General features: G+C 46.9%; 1 protein-coding gene across 8 annotated transcripts in view; it reads left to right on the top strand.

The window, feature by feature from the left end:
• PLEKHA7 (pleckstrin homology domain containing A7) overlaps positions 1-21295 on the top strand; it is a 212394-nt gene that overhangs the window by 131841 nt on the left and 59258 nt on the right. For all 8 annotated transcript variants that reach the window (XR_006341068.1, XM_043901957.1, XM_043901965.1 and 5 more), the window contains 5 exons: positions 8218-8329; positions 9328-9432; positions 11935-12007; positions 13427-13527; positions 18860-19023. Coding sequence is in view for 7 of the 8 variants with exons in the window: in XM_043901957.1 (XP_043757892.1) it covers positions 8218-8329; positions 9328-9432; positions 11935-12007; positions 13427-13527; positions 18860-19023 (555 nt within the window). In the remaining variant the exon portion in view is untranslated. The remainder of the gene's footprint in view (positions 1-8217; positions 8330-9327; positions 9433-11934; positions 12008-13426; positions 13528-18859; positions 19024-21295) is intronic.

Genomic DNA, 21295 nt, shown 5'->3' on the forward strand with positions numbered 1-21295 from the left:
CAATAGGAAATGTCTCTTGGAAGAGCTAATATAAGCCCAGGTTATCAAGAGTTGACTTTTTCCATTAATAATAATACTATTCTTTTTATAGGTAATGCCTAGAGTCCTTATGATTTATTATCAGGTACTTTTCTAAGTGCTTTCCATGTATTTATTTCCACAACAGTCCTTTGAGGAAGATACCATCATTATCATGGATACTGAGGCACAGAGAGGTTAAGAGTCTTGCCAGAAGTCGCACAGTTAATAAGTGGCAGAGTTAAGATTTGAATCCAGGTAGTCTGGCCCCAGATGCTATGCCTCTGACTACTATGCATACCGCCTCTCATTTCAGTGGTCTTCGAGAGACATTCCCCTTCTTGGTTGTGCTTAGGCATTAATGTTCTGGCTGAGTAGACTACTGCTACTTAGAGGTTTTAATTGTAATTGTATTTGCAGTAATGAAATTTGATCTAATAGCTTCATGCTTGCTTGAAAGGCACCAGCTTCCCCTCAAAGTCTCTTCTCCAGAAAGCATTGTCAAGCCTGTTTACAGGGCTCATTTCCAATGACTGGATTGATTGGTCTCCTCTGAAGGCCTCTTTCCTGAGTTTCAGTGATTTTCTTGACTTGGGAGCTTGTGGCTTAGAGGGCCACACCCAAGGGCCTTCATACGTTATGATGGAAGCCTGGGTGCAGAGAACTCCCAGCTGTGGTTTTGGTGGCTGGCGCTAGGCACAGGAGTATTCTCTCTTTGGTGCTGGGAAGCCCAGGAAGCCGCTGACAGACGCCTCTGCAGCTCTTGGGGAAGAGCAGAGAAGCATTCTGGAGCTGTGACGCTGGCAGCTGACTGACAGCAAGCTGTATACACTGATCCCAGGCTCTGTCAAGCATTTGATGTTGAGGTGGGGCCTGCTTGAGTGAGTATGCGTTCTGGAAGTTCAGAAGCCTGCTGTTGTGCTCAGAAGCCAGCTACGATCTCCTTGCAGTTTCCTAACGTAGGAGGAGGACCCTTGCCTGGCCTTTCATTCTGAGCATCTGAGTAAGTTTAGCTTGGTCCTTCCACTGGAATTTGAGCAGCCCTTCGTTTTCTCATTGGACTGTGTTGGAAAAAAATCACAGTTCGAATTGCCTAGAATTTCGTGAGTGGTGTTTGGAGGCTATGACGTTAAAAGATACTGTCTTGCTGAAGGTACATCTTATCTTCTTGACCTCTGGCCTCTTTGGGGGTTCGTTTTGCAGGTTGCGGGGCAAGACCCTCCAAGGCGTTTGCTGATTACGCCAAGGGCCAGGGTATCTCCTGCTGCCAGAGATGGCTGTTTCTCGTTCTCCCTGCAGTTTCAAGTCGGTGAAAGCTTGCAGTGAGAGATCAAGAGCCCAGGATGGCAGAGAGGGCATCCTACAACTCTGAGCTTGGACAAGGAGTCTGTCCTATCGCTCATCTGCTAAGCCCTGGGCTGCAAGGCTGATGTCTTGCTGCCTGCAGCTGATACAGCCAGCACCTTGTCTTTCCAGACAGGCAGTCTTGGACTAGCTTTGCCTGTTGCATTTGGTTGCCATGGCAGCAGAAAAATGAGGAAAAATGGGAACACCTGGCAAGCCAGAAGCAGGAACTTGACTGTTCAGTTTTCCTTCCTGGTCTAGGAGACGGTGTTGGTGACAATCACAGGTAAGGGGAGAGGTGATGGTGGTGTCCTTAGCTCATTCGGGCACCTGGGTGTTGGCTTGGCTCTTGATGCTGCTGTTTCGGAGGGCACTGGCGCTGGAGATTCGGTGGTTGCCACACAGTAACCACGTCTCTGGCTGGTTGTGCTGAGGGAGATGCTGCGGTGGTGGCTTCGCTGAGTGTGGAAGGGAAGCTGCTGCCTGCACAGTGATTTTTGTCTTCCTGTGACTTCCCTCCTTGTCCTTTTTACCTCTTCCTTGTCTTGGAAGTACCCAGATCGCCATCAGAAAAGGCTATTTTCTAATGAGTAAAGTGACTGCCTGGTAATCCAGGAGGAGGAGATACGCTGAAAGAGGACTTGCCAAAGGCTGGGGTTAGAATTGTAGCATCTCTGAAATGGCAAACAGAGGTCAAAGTCTGGTTCTCTCTTGTTGTAGACAGAGACATGGAGCCTGGACAGCAGAAGACTGGACCAGGCTTACACGGCAGAGTGGGACTCTGGGTTTGGAGGCAGGAGAGAGCAGCCTTCGAGGCTCACTGGGTTGTTTCTGTGCCAGGTGAGGGGTGCTGTTTGGGCTGGTTTCCGGCTCCCAAAGTGATGCGGAGTAGGGAGAGGAACTAGAGCTTGTGTTCCAGAGAGGAGCTGGGGAAGAAGGGGAAGGAATGCAGAAAGCCTTAGTTGAGTAATGAGGCCACAGTTGCTGAATGAAAACCCCTGTCAGACAGCCTCCCCCAGGGTGTTGGGAGTGTGCGGGGAGCGTTGGCAGTCTGTCTGAGTGTCTCTTTTTCTTGGAAGAGGGAGTGTGGAGGTGTCTGCCTGTTTCAGACGAGAACTTTGTTTTATTCCTGCTTTTCATTCTGTATTGCTTTCCCCAAACCCCTTAGGTGGTGGGTGTGAGTGCCATAAAAAAATGCTGGTTGTGCTGGTTGTTTGTGAGTGTGCCTCTTCTCATGCACCCAGTAATTTTAGCTGAGTTCTCCATGTAGAATCCTTGCAGATAAAGCATGAATTGGATTGCCAGTTTCTCTAGGAATTAATGGGGCACAGATGTCATCTAATGATGTCTTCCTAGTAAAAGATTCCTGATTCCCCGTAGTTTCCTAACCTCCTATCATAGCCTTGAAGACTCTTGACGTTATCTTTCTTCTGGGCAAAGAATGGGAGGCCAACCTTCTAGTCCCAGGGTTATTACACATTAGAGAAGCCCCAGATAAGGTGTTTAAACATCTGTTTGTAGGAAATGATTCCTGTTGAGAAGTTAATTGTTTGGTACTTTGAGCTTTCTGAAGAGATAGTGCCTTGGAAATAATAAAGTGTACCTGAGATTTATGTTCTGGAATCTCCACTGGTAATAGTCACAAACAGTGGTTTTCACTGAGTGTAATGCTTCGTGGTTTTCAAAGCATCATTTCTGTCCACAGAACCACCTTCTGAGATGAGAATTCTTTTTTCATTTTGCAGAAATGGAAACTGAGGCCCAGAGTAGCAGTGTGACTCATGGAGGAGTCAGTAAGCTGAGGAGGGTGGCTAAGATCCTGTTATTCTGGACTCATGGTCTTTCCTCCATCCCAGGATCTTCTTGGATTGGGGATTGGTCTTGGGGCTGAGAAGAGCAGAGGCCTATTTCTGCCAGACCTTGGGACTTGCCATGGGTTGGTATCTTTGTGACAGAGTCCAGGTTTTGGAATCCAGCTACTCTCGCGGGCTGGTCATTAATCTCTCTGAGCCTCAGTTTCCTCTTTGACAAAATGGAGAAGGTAAAACTGGCTTTGCAGGGGGCAGTGAGATGATGCCAGCAAAGGGCCTGACACGGCAGGTGCTGACAGGTACAGCCAGCTCCCTCAGCCTGCCTGACTTTGTGTACCTGTCCCGAAGGGGTGGTGATACTTGGCCTGGCAACCTACCTATTACAACAGCAATGGGGTCTTGCTGTGATCTGCTCTAGTTCATGATGTTGACTGAGAGACAGCTGAAGAGCCCATCGAACAAACTCACCCAAAGGAAAAAAAATGGCTTCTGAATTTATAACTTCTTTTTTTTTTAAACTACATCTGTCAATGTTATACACATTTGCTCCTGGAAATGTAGGAAGCAGAAGCAGCTCCTTTCGTAGGTGGGTAAATGGAAGGACAGAGAGAATGACTTCCTGCCCAGGTTCACCTGACGCATCGCTGAGGAAGTTCAGAGTCGAATGAAGTCACTTTCCTCCTGGGCTTCTCCAGACTGATTTCTGTCTGGTTCTATCTTCTTTTGTTCTTTGCAGAGAAGAGGCAGTTCAGTTAAAACTCTAGCTCCCTGTTTTGAACTTCAGCCCACACCCCTCCAGCAAAATCATCAGCATTCATTTGCCCAAGTCAAGGAAAGAGAAGTCTTTGTTCAGAGCATCCCACTGCACTTTGGGAATCGGGATGGCACAGAACCTGGCAAACAGGCTTTGAAGTTAATAGATTTGATTTAATGACCTAGGAGTCTGCCTTCCCATAGCGTGTGCAGTTTTTTGTTTTTTTTTTTTTTGGTCTTCTCTCCTGGGATCCTTGTGACTCACGTGCCTTAGGGCAAGCTGCTGGGAACCGAAGCAGCTTCACAGATGCCCTGCTCAGGGGCACGGGCTCTTCTCTGGGGGTGGGGGCCCCGCCGGAGTGAAACCTGTCAGGAGTATAACTCAGTCAGAGGACATGAGGACAGGCTAGTGTCTGCCCTGTCAGACTTTTACATGGGGAACATGCCTGTAAGATGTGACTGGCTGAAGCAGATGAACCAGAATGCCCACATCCAAGTGAGTGTGGATCCACTCAGAGCTGTCTCAGAGCTGTGTGTGCATGGGCTACACACACGCACCACTGATGTTCCCACTGCTCAGAATATTGTGGTATAAGATCTCTAGAAGTTTCCATCAGAGCCAGCTTTTCAGACATGCAAGAAAAATGTTTTTGAGTCTTTTCTCATATCCTTATTTTTGAATATCAAATAGTGTCCCAAGCATGACCCCCCCCCCCTTTTTTTTTTTAACTAGTTTAAATTCCAGATCACTTCTAGTGATTTCCGAAAGTTATAAGTCTAGTCATCCTTGGAAGACCTAAGGGGCTTCCCAGATGGCACTTGTGGTAAAAAACCCACCTGCTGATGCCAGAGACACAAGAGACATGGGTTTGATTCCTGGGTCGGGAAGATCCAGAGGATCTTCCCAGAGGAGGGCATGGCAACCCACTCCAGTATGCTTGCCTGGAGAATCCCATGGATAGAGGAGCCTGGAGGGCTACATTCTATAGGTCGCAAAGAGTCAGACATGACTGAAGTGACTTAGCACACACACACAGAGACAGAGGACCTAAGAGATCATTGCACACTCTGAGGAGATTCAGAGGAACATCCCCTGAATGTAGGTCTTGTTACTTGGCCAAGTGGGTAGCTGTGTGCGCCTTGTTCTTTCAAAGAGCCAGGTCAGGAACTGCCAGGTAATGGTTGACTCTTTTGCATGACTGGGGAGTCCTGTGAAGACATGCTCCCTGTTTATAGAGACAACACAGTCCGCTCCCTGGGGCGGATTTAGTTTGGACTTTAGTCCTGTCTCCTAATAAGCTGCTTTCTCTGGATGTTGCTGAGCAGAGGTTTTCACAGTCACGGAGTATGGGGTTTTCTTCATGTGTCTTTCCATGCTCACCCACCCCTCAGTGTCCCTCACTGATATTCAGTGTTGGGGCCACAACCAGTCCTTTTCCAGCTGAAATCTGTTCATACCCGGCTCTCTAGGTAGTGGTCATACCTTCTTTCCTCACCAGCCTAAGGCTGCAGGGAAGTCCTCTTTGTTCCTGCACTTTGGGCTGGAGAACTCCCTGGCCAGCCAGCATCCCAGAAGCTAGTTTGGGAGGGGACATGGGGTTAGAATACAGGAAGAGGACTACAGTTAGAGCTCAAGATTGTAAGGTGCAGAAATGGCAAATGTGGCTACCTGTCCTGGTTTCCCAGGCCATCACAAACCCAGATGGTCTGTTCTTTGTCTCACTGAGGAACAGCGGCATATCTAGTTGATGGAATGTAATGCAGTCATTTAAAATGATATGGATGAGTTTAAAAGAGAGGAAAAAATGTTTAGATTACAGCAAGTTTTAAAAATCAATATGGAAAATTGTAAAGCAATATGATCACAGTTATCTGGGCTTTCCAGGTGACGCTAGTGATAAAGAACCCATCTGCCATTGCAGGAGACATAAGAGACCTGGGTTCCATCCCTGGGTCAGGAAGATCCCCTGGAGGAGGGCATGGAAACCTACTCCAGTATTCTTACCTGGAGAATCCCATGGACAGAGGAGCCTGGTGGGGTATATAGTCCATAGGATCGCAAAGAGTTGGACACAACTAAAGTGACTTAGCATACACAATTATCTAAAAACACAAAAAAATACCCCCCCCCAAAAAAAAACCCCAAGCATATTACAGAGAATGAAAGTAAATATACCAGGGAGATTCCTAGTGTCCTTTTGGTTTAGGTTTCTGGGCTTTCACGGCTGTGGTCTAGGTTCAGTCCCTGGTTAGGGAACTGAGATTGTGCAATGTGTGTGGTGTGGCAAAAAAAGAAAAAGGAAAGAAAGTAAATATACCAAGTACCTAAAATGATTTTCCTTTGGATAACAGGACTATGGTGACATTTTTCTTTCCTACTAGCTTTTTTCTTGTATTTCTCAAGTATTCTGTAATAACCCTCATATCAGTGTCTTAAATGGGAAACAATTAAACTTGATAAAATCCCAAACAAACCTTTTTTATTGTTGGACTGTGTGTCCTGAATTTGGACTTAGAGATGTAGCTGCCATAACTGAGATGAGCTGAGAACTCTTCTTTTGCCTTGTCTCAACCTCTGGGAATCTGAAAAGTCAGGCAAGACCAGGTTCCAGGAAGACATCTCGGGCATAGTTCTGCCTGGAGGCAGGGGCTGGACAAGGCAGCCTCTCAGAGCCCCTTCCCACCCCCGGTTGGCTGTTATCTCTCTGCTGCACACAGCCTCTGCCAGCAGTGCGCGGGCTCCAAGTGTGGCGACATTCTCTGAGTGGGGAGCAGTGACAAAAGTCTGGCTGGGATGGAGGCCGGGGGCGGGGAATCCGGAGTGAGTGCCTGAGCTGATAAGGAGCCAGTGATCTTTCTGCCTGGTGGGACTCGCACCTCTAGCCATCAAGCATCCAGCCTGCCCCAGCCCCTTGGAAAGCTTGTGCCTGCCACGGTGGTCCTGCTGCTAGTAGAGCTCAGAAAGCACAGTGGTCACGGCTGTTTCTGCGAAGGACTTCCTGATGGTGCAGGGTGTCGGAGCTCTGTCTTGGGGCATGGGAAGGATCACTGTCCTTTGAGTGGCCGTGGTTTTGAAGGAAGCAGCGTAGCTCCAAGTGGAAACTGGGATTTTCCCTCCTGGCACCTCTGTAAACGTGAGCCTGGTGAGCAGACATCCAGAACGCGTCTTCCTCGGCTGTGTCTCACCTGGATCCTCCAGCTCCATCTCCTCAGGGCCCTGGCCCAGGCCTCCAAATCAGTTTCTCCACTTTTCTGGCAAAAGGCCTCAGTTTACTGCAGCTGTCTGGATCCTGTCACCCATCGGAGCAGCAGGCACCCAGCCAAAGAATGCTGGCACTTACACTTTGAGGAAGGCTTACGGATCCTGGAGATAGCAAAGTCTGGGAATCAAGCATTGAGCTGCTCAAGGATAGGGACTGGATTGTGTGGAATCATTTTCTGCTGCTGCTTTGAAAGAGTCTGGCAAATGCTCGGGCTCTGTAGAGGCAGGTGAGAAGGGTTCTCTACGATACCTCTTAAGCGTTATGCACAATGCTGCCAGGGTACCAGCCTTCCCAGGGCAAGTGGGAAGCATAACTGGCCCTCTTGGTGGGAAGCATGATGTCACTGGATGCTGATGGGGACACATCAAGGGCATCTGCCCTGGGGACCCAGGCATGCCTCATTTCTTCCTGCTCTCCAGACATGGCACAAGGGGTTAATATCTCCAATGGCTCTATTTTGGGGCTAATGGAGTGTTCCTAGAATAGGACTCTTTGTTGAGTAGTCTATTTTCGGAGGCAAGCCCCACTGGCATTTATGTAAGCGATTCTCTCTGTGTATCTGGGGGTGTGGGTGTGTGTGCGAGTGATTTCTTGTTACTAATTATAAGCAGCTGTTTTTGGGAGCCAGGGAAATGGAGGTGTGTGTATGTGTGTAAGGAGTGTGGATTGCTCTTGCTGTGAAGAGTGGTGGTGTAACCGTGTGTGCCCATCTGATGGGCACACAGACACCCAAGTAAGAGGATAAATGAGGAGGCCTTGCGAGAGCAGGCAGCAGTGACTTGGCCCCTTGGTGGGGTGTCAGGCTGTGGAGCCCGCCCACCTGTCCATGCTCTTGATTCCCTGAAGCACATGTGTAGGCTGGATGTCGTGACCCTCTGACTGCAGTCTGGAGTTAGGTGGTGTCCAGAAGATCTGTCCTGGGTTGTTTAAGGTCCATTAACCAGTTCTAACCTGAACTAAACCTCAGACTCCACTTCCCATCGCAGCCTGGCCACTTATTCACTGCATTCTCTTCTGTCTCTCCACAGGCCAAATCCACATATGTCGAAGCAAGAGAGAAACCAAAGACCGTCCAGCATGGTCAGTGAAACGTCCACGGCAGGGACCACTTCCACCGTGGAGGCGAAGGCTGGCCCCAAGGTGAGCTCTTGGCCTCTCACCCTTGCCCTCCTCTCTTCTGTATTTTGCCAAGTCCCTTTGTAGCCAAAGACGCATTTGACCTTCATCATAGTATTTTTTTGTTTTTTAACTCTTTATTTTGTATTGGGGTTTAGCTGGTTATAATGTTGTGATAGTTTCAGGTGAACAATGAAGGGATTCAGCCATACACATGCATGTATCCGCTCTCCCCCAAGCCCCACTCCCGTCCAGGCTGCCACATAACATTGAACAGAGTTCCATGTACTGGACAGCAGGTCCTTGTTGGTTATCCATTTTAAATACAGCAGTTCCACCGTAGTTTTGTGAAGGAGACACGTAAAAAGTATTGTCCCCAAATGAGAGTTCTGGAAATAGGCCAGTTGGGGTTATGTCACATGTCCAAGAAAACAGGTGATTGCTGACAGAACCAGGACTGACATCTAGGGCCCTGGCCATATTCTCCGTTTTCCTGGCGTGTCTTGGGAAGGCCACACCTCTGTTCACAAGTGTCTTAGAGACCGCATGGTAAACTTTGTGACAGAGGCCCCAGAGGTGTCTGTGCCACGCTGTGGGAGCACTGGCTGAGGAGCAGGGAAGAGATCCAGCATTGTAGAGAAGGAGAGAGCACCAGAAAGGCGGCGCGGGGGGTAAATATCTGGAAATGAGTAAATACTGTCACCAAAAAGGAGCATTGTTCAGAAAGCCATAGGACATCTTGGGGCCAGCAGCTGCTGGTAAAAGTTGATTGAAAGATCCTTTTACATTTGTTTTCTCTGTAACCCAGACAGGAAGCTTGGTAGCTCTTGGACTCCCCTTTTAATTAGGATGCTATGGCCATGCACCCACCCATTCTCCGTCATCTCGCTGTTCTTTTGATCAGAGGACGGTGCCATGCAGATGAAGACACAGGAAGCCTATGGCTCTCCTATCATGCATGTGCTTTTGAGGGCTTCCCCAAATCATCCCAGATGCTAGAGATTGAGTCTGCTCTTTCCTAGATCATGAAGTCCAGCAATAAAGTACACAGCTTTGGGAAGAGGGACCAGGCCATTCGGAGGAACCCCAACGTTCCAGTGGTGGTGAGGGGCTGGCTACACAAGCAGGTGAGGAGACTGAGGAGGGAGGGCGGCAGGGAGCTAGTTCTTTCTGATTTCCGTCCTTCCCCTGACCCCCAGGAGCTGGGAACGGGCTTGTAATAAGATTTTTGTTCCTGAGTCTGTCCGAGGCCAGTAGATTCTACCGATCGTGCTAAGTGATTTGCTTTTCATGTTTGTAAGTGGACTGTACTCAATGACTGCGGTTTCCTTCCCCAAACCCACTTAGCCGCTTTGATTCTTGGTACCATCGGCTGTCCTGGGACTCGGACCTGGGTGTGGGTGGATCGGTCTGCATCCAGCTTTGCAGCCACGATCCTCTGCCAGCACTAGCCTTCCTAATGTTAAAGAGCCTTTGTTATCATTTGCCTGAAAAATCCCAGGTTTTCCTTTTCTCCTCTCTAGCACATATATCGAACTTCCTAGCACCTCAGATTTCAAATTGGCCAAACTCAACTCACTATCTCCTCAGCCCCTACCTGTCTTTTCCCCCAGCCTGCTCTTCCTGGGTTGTGGGGTCGGTGCCATCCTTCTCTCAGGCATTCGGTTTAGGAACCTCAGTACCATCACCAGCTTCTCCTTCTCCCATATCCGTTCAGTCTGGAAGCCCTGTCAGCTCTGTGTCCCCCCACAGTCCATCCTTCACCTCTGTCTTTACCAGCAGTCATTCTGCCTCTGGTCCTCTGGCCTCGGATAGGCTGTGAGGTCCCAGGGTCAGAGAACATGTTCCTTCTGTCTTCTTCCTTCCCTTCTTGCCATCCATCCACCCATCCCCCGACTCACCCACCAAATGCCTGCCATGTTCTAAGTGTTCTCACTGCAACGACAAAGGGATGAGTAACATGTGGTTCCTGCACTCGAGGACCTCCTGCCATAGTCTGCAGGGGACTCCCGCATAGCATATTATCCAGATAAGCACAAATTCTGAGAGCAGTGATGTATGTTTTTACTCAAGGCTTTATGGGAAGACAGAGATGGGCATTAACATGTACAACACACAGAAGAAATTCCTAAATGTCCCCTTGAAATCCCTCTCCCCCAGGTCTGTTCCCCACGGCAGCTCCCACAGCTCCCCAGCCTCTTCTGACCAGTACTCCCCTGGCACCATCCTCTTTTAATGAGACCCTCTTCCCTCACAGCTCTGTTCTTATTCTCTTTTCTTACCTGGGTCACCCTCTGACTTTTTCCATTTGCATCCCTGTCCCCGTTAAACAAAAGGCTCCTTTGAAATGTGGAGGGAGACGGAAGGGATTGTAGACAATCCTTCTCCTCAGCAGACACCCCCTTGCCCAGGCCCCTGGGCCCCTGGGCCCCTGGGCTGTGCTGTGGCTGTAAGGTCTGTGTAGATGCTGTGGACTCACAGTAGAGAAAGTATCACTGTGCTTGGGGGAGTCCTAAAAGGTCCTGGAGGAAGTGACATTTGAAGCAGACATATAAGGGTGGAGAAGAGCTTTTCAAACAAAGCAAATATCATATACCAAGACTTTAGAGGTCACCTAGTTAATGCAGAAGATAAAATCAAGAAATATAGGAGCTTAGCAAGTTTTAACACTTAAGTAAATGGAGAACGGATAAAATGTTTAAAAATTTAAGGCTGTCAAAAAGTTTTGCAGAAGGAAGACAATTTAAATAGCTAAAAGTGGCTCTGGAATTTTCCTACGTTTAGGAGAAAAATGACCCCAAAACTACTATTTTCCTACCCTAGCCATATTTAAAAATTTTTCATAGTCACCTAAAATTTTTTTTTAAATAAATGTAATGATTTACATTTTAGATGAGTAGAGGCAGAGTCTTGTTATGATACAGTTTAGTTCAAGAAAATCCAAGTCTTTTTCTGTTGAATGGAAAGAAAACACAGCATAACCAGTCCCTTACAGTAGGTAACTTAGTCAAACGAGACTTTTGCCTCACTGATTAATTAGCTAACTTAAATTCTTTGCCCCATACTATGTAAATCGATTTTCTCTCTTTTTTAAATTTTTATTGGAGGACAGTTGATTTATAATGCTGTGTTAGTTTCAGGAGTACAGCAAAGTGAGTCAGTTAAACATATACATATATCCACTCTTTTGTTTAAAATTCTTTTCCCATATAGGCCATTACAGAGTATTGGGTAGAGTTCCCTGTGCTATGCTAAATCAAATTTCTAATTAGTATAAATGAAGATATTTTATAGCATATTGAATGAATGAATAAATAACTTTTTGTTAAAAACTGATTTCTTTCTTACTGGAAGAACTGTTTTTGAATTCATATCTTCCTTTCTAAAAGTAGAATGCTTATGATATATTAGACTGTTTACAGGAAACAGAACTTCCTGGGGAAAAACCATCACTGGATTTAAATTTTAATGTTCTATTCAAAGAAAGGCTATGCAATAAAAATTTATTAATTTATGGAAAGAAAGCGTGAATATGGGCAAATCTTGGTTCCAGAATCAGGTTGTACATAACTAAGGAGGGGGAGCAGTACGCTCAGATATTGCCCTGATTAGTTTTCTTTGCTTTGCAGGACAGTTCTGGGATGAGGCTGTGGAAAAGGAGGTGGTTTGTGCTTGCTGATTATTGCTTGTTTTACTATAAAGGTGAGCTGAGGTTCAGGCCACCAAGGGCTCTTGTGCCCGAGGGGGTGGTGAGGTGATACAAAGGTGGTCTTCTCAAATCCAGTGTTTGAACCAGTGGTCCGAGCTAATTAATAACCTGTTAACCTGCCAAAGTGTTCACTTTTACATATGTGGATGGTTGGTGACTTAATTTTTATCAGTCCCAGCACTGGAAGTGCCATTTGTTGAGTTAAAATTAATAGAATCTGGTTTGCCTTCTACTTAGGGTCTCAAGATCTGGAGTTTTTCCAGCTTCTGCCCCACTTGGGGCATAGGCTCACCTTTGATGCAATCTGGAGGGATGAGAAGTATAGGTGAAGCATTATATTTTGTAATCTATTATCTGGATTTATCCCCTGTTATTGGGTAGGCAGCTGGTGAATAAAATTGGCCATATGAATATTTGTGAAGCCCCAGTACATAGAATTAGGGGCTGTGCAAAGGTTAGAAGGAAGTAAGGCTCAAAATATGGAGGAAGAGATAGCCTAATTATAAGACAAGACTAGGCTGTGACAGGTGCTTTGGAAGGCATCCAAAGTGCTTAAGCAGTGCAAGGGAAGCAAGAAGTTAATTCCATCGTGGAGAACTTGGGAAGGCTCCTTAGAAGAGATAGGGTATGAGTTGAGCTTTTTAGGATGGGTAGAACTTTGCCCGTGTTTGGGGGAAGATGGGCATTTGTGTAGAAGAAACAGCTTGACTTAAGTTCTAGAAGCAGAAGAAGGTGGCATGATAGACCTTCAAGGCTAGAGTGAGTCTTGCATGGAGCACACACCAGGAGATAAGGCTCAGGATGGCTAAGGGCCAAAATGCAAAAGGGCTGTGACTCTAGACAGAGGAAGTCGGGTTTCCTTCTGTATCCAGTGAACAGTCAGCAAGTGCCTTGTGTGGGAGAGCAGAGACACCAACTCGTCATTAGGAAGTTACTCTGGTAACGAAGATGGTTTGGGGGAGGAAGAGAATAGATATAGAAAATATGAAAAAAAAATATGATATTTCACACCTGCTCTAACTTTGCCCATGAGGTGTGTACCACCCAGAATCCCTTCCCCATCCTTCACAAAACTTTAAACATCACCTTCCGAAGCCTTCTTCAGTTCTGCAGGCTGTGTGCCACTCCTGGCTGTGTGTTCCCACAGCACATGGCATGCTGCTGTATTTCAGGAGTTGGCAGGTGGAACTGAGTGTGTTCACATGTGTGTCCCCATCCTCAGGGAGAGGGCCCTGTCTGACTCACCTGTGTAGTTCCAGCACTAGCACAGTGGTCCCCGGAGCACCTGAATGGATGATCCATGATTGCAGTCATCCTGGGAGAGATAAGAAGCACTGAACTAGGGTTGTGGGATGGACCACCCTAAGGAGGCTGCCACAGGAGGTTATCCTGATGTGTTCTTCCGTTCAAAGACAGCCGAGAAGAAGTGGTCCTTGGGAGCATCCCTCTGCCCAGCTACGTGATCTCACCTGTGGCCCCTGAGGATCGCATAAGTCGCAAGTATTCCTTTAAGGTACTGTCCCTCTCCTTTAGTTTAGCAATGCTGTCCTAAGAAATGTTGTTGTTGTTTGGTCGCTGAGTCGTGTCCAACTCCTTTGTTAGCCCATGGACTGTAGCCTGCCAGGCTCCTCTGTCCATGGGATTCTCCAGGCAAGAATATTGGAGTGGGTTGCCATGTCCTTCTCCAGGGGATCTTCCTGACCTAGGGATCGAACCAGCATCTCCTGCTTTGGTAGGTGGCTTCTTTACCATTGTACCGTCTGGAAAGCCACCATCTGGAAAGCCCCTAAGATACATTGTGTTCCCAGTAATGGCTTCACAGAAGCAGTTGTTTTTGCTGGGAGTGGGAGGGGGAAGAAGTTAAGAAGTTGTGTGTTTCAGAGTCATGTTAACAAAGTTATAAATTCTTTAAGCAAGAATAATATCCCATCACAAGTGCTTTCATTTGTGTCTGAACTTTTGAGTCCCTCAGCCTTGCTTGAGTATTTAGACCTCCTTTTTCCTGTCACTACTATTTCCGCGACAGGTCTCAGAAAAACAAAACAAAACAGGGTCTCCTGCTTTCTTAACCACTGTCGCTATCCCCAGTGACTCCAGAGTTGCTGTGGGTTGAAGATCCTGGATCCTCCTTTGCTTCACGTTGCATGATGTGGTACTGCCGTATTCCTGTAAAACCTCTGGTGACTGAGAACTACTGTTATCCGCATTACCTCATTTGATGCCTGTGGGGAGCCTGGGGGGTTAGTATGATTCGCTTCATTTTATAGATGAGGAGAATGAGGATTGGAGAGCTGAAGAAGCTTACCACAGCCCCAGAGCTGGAAGACGATGGAGGCAGATCTCCACCCTGAGCTCTGTGCTCCTCATGTGCAGTGCAGGGAGGGAGGATGATTTTTCTCTCTTCCTCTCTGCTTTTCTCCCACGTCTTACTCTGGTCACCTGCACACCCATTGCAGGAGGCAGGAGATGGTTTCAGTGAATGCTTATTGTTGTTTTAGTAATAGTGATCTGTTAAATAGTTCAGAGCCTCTCCTGCTCATTGTGGGCTCTGAAAACGTTTTGTTCCCTGGGTTTTAGACTAGTCTTTTGCAGCCGAATGCCTTCCTTGGGGAATCTTCCTTTCTAGTATTGAGTGTGGCTACTGGGCAAACAATTGGGATAACGCTGTTATATATGATTTGGTGGTGGTGGGGGACAGCCTTTGGAATATCTTCAAAGTAACAGATTATAATAACTATATATATTTCATCTCAACACTTCATTGGGAGGTGTGAAAAATAGATTCGAGGAAAACATCTTTTATGTGCTGTCACATTCTCTCCTTTTTAAAAGAAAGAAGACTTCACCAAGAGTGTTCCCTAAATATTTTGTCTGGGAGACAGAAGGCATGCCTATTTTGGGGGCTGACTGGGGTCTGCAGGGTCTGAGAGGAAAGAAAAGCTACTACGGGCAGCACTGGTGATGCTCAGCTGGTTCTCTAGGAAGGACTGTGGTTTCCTGAGTGTAGAAGAGGTCCCTTCCCTTTGGTTGCAGTGTCATTCTTTCAGGGATGTGAGGGTGGGCCTGGGGCAGTTCAGGGTCCACGTTCTTGGGCTACTGAGGAGTGTGCAGTGTTTTGTGTCCTGGGCCTTATGCTTGCCTCTGATGTCATTTCTCAGTTTCCAGAACTGCAGTTCTCAGACCGTTGCTAGGACACCTTGCCTGAGATTGTTCAGAGAATCTGCAGTGGCAGAGCCTGAGGGTTATGTGTTCCTCTCTTGTCTGTCTTCTCTGACTGCACTCCCAGCCTGGCAGCCCCTAGGCATTGTCAGGGAGGCGGGGTGCTAGATGCGCCCTGAGGCTCCACTGGGCCTGCAGGGTGAGCCAGCAGGGCTCTCCGTGGCCTTTAGATACCATTATTCCCCCACCTCCTACCCCTCCCGCCACACCAGACCTTGTGCTCTGCTGGCTCATCTGGGGCATCTCCCCGCAGAACACCTACTGGAGTCACAGCCTCCCTTGGCCTGCTGGTCACCTCTGAGCAAGGTTAGCCCCTCAGATCCAGGGTCTGGGGCAGAAAACATCCCCAAGGGGGAAAGCGCCTTTATTGCTTCCCTTTGAGCTATTCTCCCTCCCTCAAGACTAAGGGCTCCTTACCTGAGGCCTACAGACCCATGTCAGTAGGTAAATCACATCTTTCTTTTTTAAACCTCTTAGTGTCCACGGGTAAATCATGTCTTTCCTATTTTAATGCATAACATCTCCTTTGATTGAGAAAGCAGACAGGAGTAGGTATCGACAGCACCCTTGCCTTTGGTCACCAATAGAAACCAGAGATGTTTTCATATCACATTATAGTTGTTGCAGATATCTTGAAATACTGTTTATGTTCTTCACCACTTCAAAATTACAATAATTATTACATCTGCCACTAGATTTGTTATGTGATACATTATTAAGGAAGCACCTGTATCACTATATTGCAACATTTAAAAATATTTTGGTAACTATATTTCAATATAGTAAATTTCCTTTATCCTATTGTGCACGAAACACCTTCTAGGAAGAGTTCGTAGAATCCAGCAAGTCCTCAAAAAGATGCCAGAAAAAAGATTAAGACTCTCTGCTTTATTCTGGCTGAAGGCCAGCCAAAAGTCATGGTGTTTTACTTACGTATACTCGGCAGACTTCTGTTGTGCTCTGTTGTTCTACTTGGCAGGATATAGATGCTAGGGATACAGCGGTGAAAGGACACAGTCCTTGCCTCTGTCTGCATGAACCTGGGGATTAACGGGATAAGAAGAGAACAGGAAGAGCTGCTGTCCTCTCCCATTTCAGTTTTGTGCCTTCTGTATCTTTGAAATCCATCTCTCCCCTACCACTGTCACTATTCTGTCTAGCCTGCCATCACCCCCCACCCCATGGTAACTAACTTACTAGGCACTGGAGTGATGCCTCGCACATAGTGAGCACTCGGTGAGTGTTGGCCATCGTTGCTTCAGCCCTGGACCTCCTCTGTAGCCTTCAGGCTGTCCTCCACGCTGTTCCTCAGTTACATGTCTGTTCAAGAATGCTCCTACCATATACCCTTCTGTGGCTCCCCATTGCCTTCAGGATAGAGCCCAGCCTTGGTTTAGAAGGTCTGGCTTATCTCTCTAGCCACGTTTTAGCACACTTTCTTCTTATGCCTTTCCTCCATTTCTTGCCCACAGGCCTTTGCTTGAGCTTCAGTCACAACCTCGAATGCCCTTTCTGAACTCTTCCTTGTCTTTTAGGTGTCTGTTCATGGGCCACCTTCTCCAGGAAACCTTCCCTAAGTCCTCTGGACGGGTTCTGTACTTTTATTTGAACATCCACAGCTCTGGTATCACTGCCCTATAAATGGTTGATTACCCATCCAGAGCTTTCTCCAGGGAAACTAGCCATCATCTAGTTTTGCCAGGGTAGATGGGGCTGGTCATATTCTTTAAACAGGTCACATGGAGCTGTCATTTGTAGCAGGAGTTGTGGTCAGTGACACGCCTTATACTTCCCAAGTTAAGGTCAGTTCAGCTTATTTGTATTTCATGTTTAGTCCTCTGTAAGTCAGTGATGGTTCAATGAATCCCACTAACTTACTCAAGTAGATGCCTGCCCCAGAACCCTCTGTGGCTGGGCAGAAAGTCTGGGAAGGGGGTGTCAAAGATCTTATGGGGTCATTGTCCAAGGGAGCTTTTACCAGAATTTCTGCCAGTTGACAGTAAGACACGAATAAGCCCCTTCTAGTTCTCTTCTTATTGCCACATCTCCACCTTGCTGAAAAGAAGGAATCCTTCCTAGAACAGTGAGTGAGTCCTTATACATGCAAGAAAGGAAATCAGATTTGCTCTGGCCACTGTAGGAACCCTTAGCTGCAAGCCAGGTTTACCTGGACTGCTTTGGCACTGGGCTGGATGGAGCCAGATCTGTGAGTGTCACAAGCAAACTTGTATTTAATATCATTTTTGGACATGGATGTTAGGAGTGTGAGAGGGGAAGTGAATGCTTACAGTTCATGTCTGAGATTTCATCCATGACCACTGGTGATTTCAGAAACATGTCATTTTCTAGACATGTTTCCACTTCTCTCATTTTGCTTTCTAAGGGCCAATCATTGTGAATCCAGGTTATCAGATCAGTGAGCTGTATCAGACTCATTTCTGGATAGACCCTGGGTGACATATCTGGATATGAACATGTCTGGATAGACATTCCTAGGTGAGTGCCTAGAATCCTGGCTCCAGCTTTTCAGTCAATCAAAAAAATATTTATTGGGCACCAACTATGTGCCAGGCACTGTTCCTGGGGATACAGTAGTGAACAAAATAGACAGAATCCCTGCTCTCATCAAGTTTATATTCTGCAAGGAAGAGAGAGATGATAAACAAGAGTGTAAAATAAACAATGCCATGTAATAAGTGCTGTGAAGAATCTGTGACTAGGCGTGGAAATCTAGGAAAGTTACTTCTCAGAGCTTTACTTGCCATATCTATAAAAGGGATTCTGAATGTTCCTACCTTTCAAGGCTATTAGGATTAAAATGAGATTAAAGTCATGGAGGTACCCAGGAGATACACAGAAGGCCCTCTGTAAATCTTTCTCTTTCTGCATCATCTCTCTCTGTGGATTTGGTGAGCTTTTCCCTTACAAATTTAGAAGACCCTGCTTATCAGGGCCCAAGGGGGAAAACTAGTGTTACCTCTTCACCGTCCATCCGTGTTGCTTCTCAGGGGTCGTTCCCTGTGCCTATAGAACTTATGAGAGCACCTTGAGGCTTCCTGACACACAGTAGGTATGCCAGCGTCCTCAGTCAGGTGTTAGACTGCTTGGTCAAATTTCGTAGTACCTCTTTGGAGGGCCAGAAGAGCAGCTTCCTTGATGGGCACACATCACATTTCATGCCAAGCAGGGAAGCAGTGAATATCTGCACCAAGCTATCTGCTGTTGAGCAGCTGTTTTGAATCAACTCCAGTCATCAGGTGCTTCAGAAGAACTGAGACAGGGATTCCCGCTTCTTTGGAATGAGGTGTTTTTTTTTTTTAAATCTCTTTCTCATGTAAGCCTTGAATTGACTGTGTGCCCTTCCGTAAGTGGGAGTAAGATAAGTAGGAAACAGGTACAGCTGCAGGGCTTTCGCTGTGGGAAGCAGACACAGCTGTTGCTGGGCCTGGCTGTGTCAAGGAAGGGGAACCCAGCCTTTTTTTCCACGTGTGGAAATCAGCTGGGTGGTGCGTGGGCTTTCAGTCTGGAAGAGGGGAGAACTGGGCTGGAGCATCTCTCGGTTTTTGCTCCTGGAAGTGAGACGCACACTAACCTTTCTGACCTGGGTCTCCGTCTTCTGTCTCCAGGCTGTGCACACCGGGATGCGGGCTCTCATCTATAATAGCTCTCAGGCCGAGCAGTCGGGCATGAGGACCTACTACTTCAGCGCTGACACCCAGGAGGACATGAATGCTTGGATCCGGGCCATGAACCAGGCTGCCCAGGTGCTGTCGCGATCGTCACTGAAGAGGTCAGTCCCCGTGGAGGGTCCCTTCCAGAGCGCTGCCTATGAGGGAGGGGGACCCAGATTCCACCGTTCACTCACTCCTATTAAGCATTGCCCTCTCTTGGAATTTTAAATGGTGACTTCTTCCTGGAGGAGATTGCGTACAGAGCCAACACATACTGCCGGCAGAGCTGAGAGGTGCCCTGGGAATTATCAAGGCCACTGTCCTCATTAAACAGAGAAGTGAGAAGGGCTGGAAATGTGAAATGACTGAAAAGGGTGGGATGCGAGCCTTGGAGCCTGGTCGTGTGTTTCTCAGTCTTTCTCCTCTTGTGTGTGGTTGAGAGACAACCTTGGGGCAATGTCTGGGGAGGAGGGAGTGGACAAGCAAGAAAGATCTTGAAACTGGAAACACGCCACCGATGGCCCACCACCTTGTTGTTGGGAGCTGACGTGGGCACTGTCTTTCAGCTGCCCCTTCCCTCAATCGGGCCAACCAGGGTACCATCGGGGATCTGGAGGTTCCTGAGTCTGTTGACTGTGGGTGATTCCCTGAGAGTGCGTGGACAAGGAACTTGAGTTAAGTCAGTTGCTTGGAGAAGGTCAGGTAGCTCTGGAAAAGTCAGGGTGCCTTTAGCCAGTCCTCACCTGACGTGAACCCCCTTCTTTACTGGACATCTTGCTCTGTTTGGAGGCCTCTTTGACAAAGGTCTCTTAGGCCTCGTAAGAGTGGTGTCCTTCAGCAACCTAAAGACCGGATTCTCAGTGACTGCAAATGAGTGGTTTTATTTTGTCCACCTTTTCCAACTCAGTTTTATGCGATTTGGGGTATTAGTGGTATTTCCTAGCTTCATGCTCTCTTTCCTGAGACTAACAGGTCTTTGATATAGTTAGTAGCCTCCCTTAAGAGGCCAGGTGGGGGTCAGATTCTGCCCTTGGAGTTTCCATAGCGCCCAAGTTGAGCATTTGTTGTGCTGGGTTTTTCCATCTACTTTTCAGTATCCTAGGCTTCAAGGGGGTATCATCTTTGAGTCTTCTGCACACCTGACACATAGCTCTCAAATATCTATAGAGTGAGTAAGTGAGAAATTGAAAGAATGAATGAGTATGTTGGACAGGACAAGAACAAAGACTGTCCTGGAATTTACCCCGTGGGTCCTGAATCAGTGACTCTTACCTATAGGTATTCAGTCAGGTTTGCCTCTCTTCCTAGCAGTGTCATCCAGCCTAAATATTTCTGTTGTGTGCATGATAATGAATCGAAAGTCTGTGCCATTAGCCTGCAGGCACTCTGTTCAGTGACATTGATATTTCCACCTTCATCCCAGGAGAAGGAAATGGGCAGGTTTGACATAACTTACTCCTAGTGCACATGCTGGTCCCTGAAGCTCACTGTTTCCTTGTCTTTGTTGTTCATTAAAAACTATTTATTTTGGTTTTACTGAGTCTTAGTTGTGGCACATGAAATCTTTAGTTGCTGCATGTGAACCCCTAGTTGCATCAAACCCGGGTCCCCTGCATTGGGAGCGCGGAGTTTCAGCCACTGGACTACCAGGGAAGTCTTCCCCCATGCCACACACATGCAATAAGACGTTCTTATTGTAAAAAAACACAAAAAGTGAAGAAAAATATCCTTAGTCACCTTCCCAGTGTTCCCTCTGTTACCAGGTTAACAGGGATCTCTTTAAATTATTTTCTATTCATTTATGTGTATATATGCTCTTTAAGACATATAAAGGGTTTTTTTGGTGCTTTTTTAATAGCATGAATGATATTGATCTTGAAAATCATTCTGTATCAGTGTATATGGGCTGACTTTATGTCTGACTGTTGTATGGTATTTCATGATGTAAATGTACCATGGTGCAGTTAAGCATGTGCCACATGTTGGATAGTTTATTTTGTGTTCTCTTTACAGCACAGTTGGGTAATGAAAAACTTTGTACAAGCCTCTGCACGTGTGAGGCATTCAGATTGTTGGGTCAGTATACAGTGCACATTAAATTGTAATCAATACTACCAAACTGTCCTTTAAAGTCAGTTGTATTAATATGTTCCACTGGTGAGAGTGCTAATTTCTCCACATCTCTGCCAACAGTTGATATTATCAGTCTTTTTCATTTTTGCTGAGCTGCTGTGTAGATGAGTGGTATCTGTTTATTTTAATGTGTGTTTTCATGATGGTGGGGATCTTTTATATTTGTCGGTCAGTTGTATTCCTCTGCAGTGAATTGCTGGTACCTATTCTCTGCATTTCCTAGTGAGTTCCTCGCTTTTCTTCGATGCTTCCTTTCCT

The sequence above is a fragment of the Cervus elaphus genome, chromosome 1 (assembly GCF_910594005.1).
Source record: "Cervus elaphus chromosome 1, mCerEla1.1, whole genome shotgun sequence".
In the NCBI taxonomy this organism is placed as follows: domain Eukaryota; kingdom Metazoa; phylum Chordata; class Mammalia; order Artiodactyla; family Cervidae; genus Cervus; species Cervus elaphus.